Source organism: Diadema antillarum, unplaced genomic scaffold, assembly GCF_040938485.1.
Source record: "Diadema antillarum isolate AM-2024a unplaced genomic scaffold, OU_Dant_1.0 seq00000365_RagTag, whole genome shotgun sequence".
Taxonomy (NCBI): Eukaryota; Metazoa; Echinodermata; class Echinoidea; order Diadematoida; family Diadematidae; genus Diadema; species Diadema antillarum.
The window spans coordinates 344,084-352,973 of record NW_027271366.1 but is presented as its reverse complement, the minus strand read 5'-3'; the positions used below and the strand labels follow the sequence as shown (position 1 = coordinate 352,973).

At 35.4% G+C, this 8,890-nt stretch overlaps 1 protein-coding gene across 1 annotated transcript; it reads left to right on the top strand.

Moving 5' to 3' along the window:
* The first annotated feature begins 4,836 nt into the window (after nt 1-4,836).
* Nucleotides 4,837-8,653, top strand: LOC139731203 (tyrosine-protein kinase FRK-like). Its single transcript, XM_071642086.1, has 5 exons — nt 4,837-4,860; nt 6,514-6,619; nt 7,120-7,216; nt 7,482-7,581; nt 8,588-8,653. Exons 1-5 carry the CDS (start codon nt 4,837-4,839, stop codon nt 8,651-8,653), a joined length of 393 nt encoding a protein of 130 aa, XP_071498187.1.
* Nucleotides 8,654-8,890: the final 237 nt, after the last annotated feature.

Sequence of the window (8,890 nt, the reverse complement as noted above, 5' to 3'; positions counted from 1 at the left end):
TTCTTTCCATGCTGTTGCTATCACTGACTGTGACCAAGTACCAGAACACCATCACGAACATCCCTACCTCAGGGCAATTCTCAACAATTCTCAACAATAACCACAACAAAAGGTGAGACTCACAGCGATGGAATAAAAGCGATAGAATGGTTGGTTACCTTTGCTAGTGCGAGACTGACAACTGTTAAGCAAATGTGTCATGAAAAACTCATAGAACTTGCCACCTTTATGTTTTTTCCTCAGTGGAAACCTGCTTTCAAGGCAATATGGTTAGTGATTATTGTGACCCAGTATTATCATGTTTTCCCATTTTATTTGCAATCTAGATGACGCGTGTCCTTGTAATTGTCCCATTTCTGGCATAATAGCCGCTGTGTCAATAATGGGTGTACAACTTGCTGTTTCCATAACTGTAAATATTCTGCAGTTCTACAAACAGAGCACAGCACTCACTCAAGGTAAGTATAAGAAATTGTTATATAACATGGACTCATTTCTTTTGTACAAATCTTAGTAGTACTATAGTAGTAGTAGTAGTAATGATAATAAAAATGATAATAATCATCAACAGTAACGATAATTATACCCATTATTAAAAGTGTTATTGTTATTTTTATTAGTCCTATCATTATTATTATTATTATTGTTACCATTATTATTATTATTATTATTACTATTATTGATATTATAATTCCTGTTATCATAATTCATATTCATAGGTAATCCAATACGTATAGGTAGTAGTGGTAATGAGTCCTGTCTATAATACTCTGGTATCGCATCGCAGTATTGGTGGAGATAAACATTGGGCTTTTAACTTTTTGCGAGATGCCAAGAAAACACTTACGAAATAGTACTGAGCTTACCACTTTAAGACGAATTCAAAATTTATTTGATGAAAATCAGGTCTGGAATGACTGAAACATCCAAAAAACAAGTAAAACAAAGCGATCCAATGTGGGTCCCACACTTTATTAGAATCACTCTGTTTTGGCTATCTCAGCCGTTTCAAAACCAATCACCATCAAATAAACGTTGAATTCCTCATGGAATTACATGCTCTTTCATATTCCATAAGAGGTTTCTCATTATCTCACGAAAAAAAAATGTTAGAAACCTCAAATAAGGTCTCAAAGAAAACTCTATGATCCCTTTAATGTACACCGTTACATGGCAAACACGTGGACGTTTTGTAGCGCAAATTCTAAAGGCTGATAAAATAGAAAACAGTCCTGACAAAGGCATTGTATCAATAAAATACATATTTTTGTGCGCGTGCGTGCACATAATATATCTACAAATACGTTTTCTCTCACTTATCTTGACTGATTATGTAAGAAGATAGAAAAGGAATAAATATGTATGATATTACAAGTACCCAAACATAATCATGAGATAACATTATCTTCAAAAGCAGAATAATTAAAGAAGGACCTATATTAGGGCCTACATCGACATTGCGTGATTACCGCATGTAACATGAATAACAGTAATGAAAGTCATTCAATTAAAGTAATAATTTGATTTCAGAATAGTTGGAAATTACAATGCTGCACCTGTTTCTGTTCTTTTCCCTCGCTTTTAGTACCAAGTACATCTGAAAAGCAGGCAAGGTAAGGAAAATACTCATCACCCGTTTCACCTGGCATTTTGCTTTCTGATATTCAAAAGAGGGGTACTTTTCAGTGGCAGCAGAAAAAAAGTGGTATGCACACTATTAACATTAAGGTTTAACCTTTAATTGATTCCAAAATCATTGTGTATAACTAGTTACAATTCCAGCATCGTTTGTTGTGTGTTAGAAAGACAATTCACAATTAACAATTTATTGATTTTACTTGTGTTTGTACCATAGGACAGGCATATCAGGAGGCAGCGAGAACAGCCCTTATGAGATGATCGAAATCGGAAGCAAAGGTTGTATTTGACTTTTTTCACAAAGCATACCGTTGTTGTTGTTTTTTTTTTAGTCCACAAAATGGTCCTTTATATATAGCTATCACTCAGTCTTTGCCAGTGAATATTTCTTTTTTGGTCTTTTTCTTCTTTTTTTTTTTTGCATATATGTGACCGTGCACCTCAAAAACGAACATTTAAAGTCGCACACACTGATTTTGCGTGAGGATTGAAAATAAGTGAAATGGGTCAACCTAGCCGAACTTGACTTTTTCATATTTTCTGAAAGAGCGGGTCTTCTTTTACATTATGCTAAAATTAAGCCAGCACGGTTTGGTAAAGATTAAACGCTTGAATAGACACTGTACTTCAGAGCCTCTTTTCTCAGTTCATACTTTTCCTTGTTTGTGCTTTCTTTCCAATATTTAGATAGGTTAGGAGAGTCCATTTGATTTGACTTATACATGATTTTAAAGCTTAAAGTCTGCTCTTTCAGAATATGGTCTTAACTAAAAATTCATGTCTGGCGACTTTTTGTTTGTTTTGAGGTGCAGGGTCACATATGTTACCGTGCACCACAAAACGAACAAAAAGTCGCACCCCTTGAATTTACATAAGGGCTCCAAAAGGTGCCTGAAACGGGTCAACCAAGTCAATATTGGGTTTCTCATATTTTCTGAAAGATCTACCTTGTTTCTACACTATTATTTAGTTTCGGTTCATAAAATGTATGGGAAAGTGCATTTCCAGCACTTTTTTTTTTTTTTATAGAGGCCCCTTTTCATTTCTTGATAAACGTTTGCGCACTCTTCGCTTTCAAGTCTAGAAACTTTTTGAAGAAATAAAGCTACTGCTTTGAAAGTTGGCATTCATCATGGAAAGAATGTGTTGATAGAGGGTAATGTCAGCACAATCTGATAATCTCTCCATTGTTGTTGCTCTTGTGGTTTATACCTTCTTCTTTTTTCTTTACTTTTTTCTCCCATTCATCGCACAACTAGCTGGGTTTGGTGAAGATAAAGCGCTTGAATAGACAATGTACTTCAGAGCCTCTTTTCTCAGTTCACATTTTTCCAGCGTGTGCTTTCTTTCAATATTTCGATAGAATAATAGGAGAGTCAATATCAGTTGAGATATACATCATTGTTAAGCTTAGAGCCTGCTCTGTCAGAATCTCGTATACATTCACCTAAAAGTAATAATCACAAGTGCAGGGACACAGTCATATGATCATTATTTTAAGGTGAATGTATAAGATAAACCTTGGACAAAGTGTCTACTCCCTTCATTCAGTTCAACCGTTCTTGGTAGCAATAATATAAAAGCATGTGTTCACTGGAGGATGCGTTAGTGTGTGTGTGTTTGTTTGTGTGTACGTGCGTTTCTATGATTGCGATTGCCATATTTTGAACATAGGTGAGAAGTAGGAGATCAGGTTCAACGTCATGAAAGAGGATATTGTTTAATATATTTGATGACGTCATAAGACCTTTCTGATTATTTGGCGTGGTATAATGACCAAACAAGTACAAGTCGGCCTAACTTGTAGCAGGTGTTATGGTGGAAAAGTATCACTAGACGTCGCCTTTCTTTTCATTTCACGTCTCAAACGCACAAAACAAAAATGTGAACTGTTGTCAGAAAAATGAAAGCGTTTTTTTTTTTCCCGTAATTTGGCAGGTAATGTTGTAAGTCAGCCACTTCTTCCAAGCACCGCTGCAATTGCAGCTGAAAACTTGACGTTCTTTTCTCGGCTGGGTTCCATCGGACAGGGGAAGTTTGGCGACGTGTGGAAGGGTGAACACCATACAACTCAGGGCGTGGCTTCAGTAACCCTGAGACAGCTTACAGGTTTTCACTATTGAACTGTTTTCATAGAATTACAAGATATTCTGCTCTTCAGTTTAATGTGTGCATTGTGTAATACATCTATGTTACAAAAAGTAAGTTCACTTTTTTTATACGAAGTTAATCTCTAAAGGTACAGCATTGTTTCATAATGATAAGAAAATGAAGACTAGCAGGTGTCGTTACTCTGTGCATTTTTTTGTGTATGTAATGGCTGACACCTTTTTGATAAGCAGACGCTTGACGAGGACATTGTAATGAAAAATTTACATTCTGTAGTATACTGAATTAATGGGGACGTCATAAAATGTTTTATGAAGTCCCAACTGTATAAGTGTAAATCAATTCAGTTGTACATAGAAAAAGAAAAGTATGAAGACCTTTGTGACCATAATGTGTGTTAAATGATTATGAAAGTGTGCTTAAAAAGGTCATTGAATTGATAATGTTCGAATTTGTGATAACTAAAATCATATTTCCATTATTTACTTGGGAAACTGTGTATTTGGGCGGAGCATACTTTTAAACCTTAAGCTAATGGAAACATGGGGTTTGAGATATTAATGATGATTGTTTCGTTTTTCAAGTTGCATGCAGCCTTTCTAATCATCAAAATATTCAATCTTATATTTCTGCTATACAGAAAGTGTTCCGGATATCATGCAGATGGTGGAATATTTGCAAAAACTCCCAAACCATCAGAATGTCGTGACGTGTCTTGGATACTGTGAAGAATATCGTAAGTATAATAGTTTACCCCGACAAAAAAAAAGTGTGATCAATGCGTAGTTTGTTCCGATCTGAAAATAAAGAAACATTTTAAAGAAATTGATATCAATTTTCTCTTTTAGTAAACACGTTATTGAATTTATTTCAAAGTATTTAAAACATTTGTATTGACTTCTGCAAAAATAAATATTGTGATATCATACAGGAGCCGTTGTACACGAATTCGTTTCCGGTGGGACACTGCTGACTTTTCTCCATTTTAATAACCAGTCTTCAAAATCCCCATACTTGAATATCAAGCCAGCTAGGCCATACTTTGATGAGTCCAAGTTACTGAAGTACGCCTGGCAGGTAGCAAACGGAATGGAATTTCTTGCCTCCAACAAGGTAATTACTCAAGAAAAACATTGTTGATTTATTTGATATAATTGCAAGAAATGCAGATGTACAAATTATTTCTGAAATGAGTAAACTGATTAAGGACACCTGCCACTGATTCAGATTTGAAATCTAGAGCTGTTCAGATTTCGAGGTTGTAGCTTCTTATGATTAGTTTTATAATAATGTGATAGCTCTCGTATCATATTAATGCTCTGTTCTTTTCTACATCATTACATAATCCTTATCACTGCCATGCAACGCCTATTAGAATATTCCTTTGTGGACCAAATTCAATTCTTGCTTGACAACTTCGCCGTCATCGAAAAAGCCACAGGGCGGACTTAATTGATTCTTTGAAAAGTGATTAAACACTGACCGAGGTGTACTATTGATGAGTATTGTGCTTCTCCACTGGCTTCTATGTCTCCTTCCAATAACGTCTAACGTGCTGATGCTATGTATCCATAGGATCTTGTATTAAGAACCTTCTTTTTTCTTCACATATTTAATTTCATAACTATGCATCAATCAAATCTTTGTCATGGTTTGTTGATAATTCTATACATCTCATTGTTCTCTCACAAAGTCCAATGCTTCTTGATACTGTCAACAGCCTAACCTTGATTCAAGCTATCAAGGCTTGCTTGAATTTCAGTTTTAAGCGCACACACAAGCCCTCTCGCGCGCGCGCACACACACATACACGCACACACACACACACACACAAATACACACATCATTATATAATTGTTATATGTGCTCTTAATTACCTTTGACTTCCTTTCTTGGATCTTTAAACCACACAAGCATTTTATAAGTTCCTCCACATTTAGTCTTCTTCCATGGGAAGAGTATGATACACTCAGATAGAATTAAACCGTGTCATGTGACTTCTGCCCATTCTCTGTGTGTGTTTGTGTCTGTGTTTTCTCAACATTGCGAAAAAGATAGGTTTATAACATTCTCTGAAGCCTATGACTTATGAAATTTACTATCGAGGTATTCATAAGTTAATATCAAATTTAGATTATCCATGGAAACATGTGTGCTCACAACATAATGATGACAGAAGACCGGATCTGTAAGATTTCTGACTTTGGGATGACGTCATCCATGCCACCCTCTGAAAGTGTAAGTATTATAATTGAAGCATACATTAAAAGAGGAATTATGCTTCTATTTATACAATAATGAACAGGATTGCTTACAAGGAACAGATACCCCACGTAACAAGGGCATAAGTCTGGTTTTTTTTTTCTGAAATGATTATGAATAAGAATAATACTTTGACGTAAAATACATCAGTTCTATACATACCGACTAAACATAATTTCTCCTGAGAAAAAAATGTACTGCGCGAAGCGTTTTGATGCCACAGGAAGCCTCAATCCACTCAAAAAGCTTGTGCGAAAATTTGAAGAAATAAAGAATAGGTCCACCCTATTGTCTCTTCTTAATCACTGTACAGTATAAGTCCGAGAAATATCTACTCTAAAAACCACACACTATCCCTGTCATACCTTTGCTCATTAATATGAAATTGAATGAAGGGGGGGGGGGGGGTTACGTATTCATGTGTATATTGAAATCATGTAATCATGTGATATGGCGCTCATCTATTTCTTTATTTTTTTTTTGATTACAAATCATTCTTTACAGAAACCAACGCGCTGGATGTCACCTGAAGGACTGCAGAATAAAAATTGGTCGGTAGAGAGCGATGTTTGGTCTTACGGGATCCTTCTTTGGGAAATCGTCACTCTAGGTACGACGTTACATACAATACATTATTATAATAATGACACTTGAATAGATTACTTTTATTTGATTGATTGCTTGATATTGATTATTTGACCTATTTTACTACGGCATAATTCGAGTGATAGACAGGATATTTCACTCGGTGAAAGATGAAATTATTGCTCCTTTCACCTCATGAAATATTTTACCATTGTACATTTTTTATTATTTGTATGATACGTGTGTGTGTGTGTGTGTGTGTGTGTGTGTGTGTATACCCATATGAAAAAATGCCACCTCATTAATACCGTACTTTACAAAATAGTTCAATGTCTTGAGATGTACAATTTAGTGTGTATTTCTTTGAGACACATGATTTATACTGCCATGCAGTAAAGGAGCCTGCGATACCGGAAGAAGGAGTGTCAAATTCCTTAGCAACAAAATATATGAAAAAAGAGAAACAAAACACTGCTAAGTTTGCTCATTTCTGTTCCTGTTCCATCTTCTCTGCGTTTTTTCAAGGAGCAAGACCCTATCCAAAAATGACAATGGACATGGTCAAGCAGCAGGTTACCAAGGGTTACAAGATGCCACGCCCTTCTCACTGTGGTCAAGAATTGTAAGTAAATTATCTCAACTTCCAGTTTGCTTGCAGGTAGATGTGTGATGTGTGTGTGCCTTTGTGTGTCAGCCTGTGTGTTGTGTGTGTTTACCTGTGTGTTTTGACGAAATTTCCCAATTGATTCCTGCTGTCCTGCACCGAATCAGTCTTGATGCGACACTTTATTGATAATGGCACACTTATATAATACAAAGACAGATCAGTGCAAAAACCTATATACGCCATTAAAAGCTGTCGTTGTTTGCTTCTGTTCCTCGCCTAGATACTCTATAATGACCAATTGCTGGGAAATAGAACCGGAAAAGAGATACTCTTATGACGTCATTCAGCAGAAACTTGAACCGATGATGGAAGTGTATCACGTAAGTTATCATACCCGTTTTATGTGTGAATACAAGAAGTAGCTTTGGAAGCAGTCTCGAGTACGCCATTAAATCCAAGGTTATTATTTAACAAAATTCCGTTGGAACTACAAATGGTATATCCGAGACTCCTTCTTCTTCTTGTAATAACATTCGGACCAACACGTGGAAAATCCCAAACCATCATATTGTAAGATGCTTCTCATAGTATTCATAATTTCTTATATATTTGATACATATATTTCTTACATATTGATGACGGAAAGTTGATGTAATGATAATTTCTGTGTCGTTCTAGCAGTTGGCTTCCTGTTTAAATTGCTGGTGAATGCAGTTGCATTTTGCCAAAAGCGCAATCCTCAAAAGGAAAGAAAAAAGCTGAAACAAAAAATTTTAACCTGACGAGATTAATACAATTCTGGCGTCATTAGAACATCAGAAATATACCTAGATAAATCCAGAGGAACACGCAATAAACCATGCATAATTCTGCTATTGTGTCTTTTGAGTGATTTGTCATACAGGATTTTAAACATTGTTCAGTTATGTGAAAATGTCAAGTCAAGCTAACTGTACTTTTGCAATGCTTTTGATCGGCCTTGTTTTGATTTCAAAACATATCAGGTAAAAAAAAAGGATTAACATTCTGTCGGACCGTATTGACTCTACACAGTAAAACAGTGTTAAATTTGATATATCTGTAAATATCATGTAGTAATATGTCATTCTCACGATTGAAACGTTTCAACCCTTTACAACTTCTTCATTCTTTTTGACATTATATCAAGGGTTAATAGATCACAGAAAATAATTAATTTTAGACTAAACATGTTTGGACCGTATTGATTATACAGAGTGAAGTAGTGTTAGATAAAACTTTTTTTTTTACTGTTAAAGAATTTATGATGCGTCATTCTCACAATTAAAAAAAGTTTGAACGCTTTATCATTTCTTCATGATATTGATGAAAATAATCAATTTACTGTGCTCACTTTACTCTTTCCAGGAGTACCTGTCAGTCAGAAACATGGATGAGAGATTGTATGAATCTGTGGCGGATATAACAGTCTGAACCGAGGTCCACAACGATGAAAAACATTTTTTCATGAAATTTCGTGACATTATTGATAAACGCTGATAGTTGCTTTAATGTATGTCATATAATATTGTTGGATGAGTGCCGCCTGTTAATGTAGCGTCGTCTTAATGACCGACATCACACCTCTGTTATAAAGGCCTCACTGGGATAAAGAGGGAGATTCGAGCAGAGTTTCAACACGGACGTAACAAATGAAACATAACAATATTA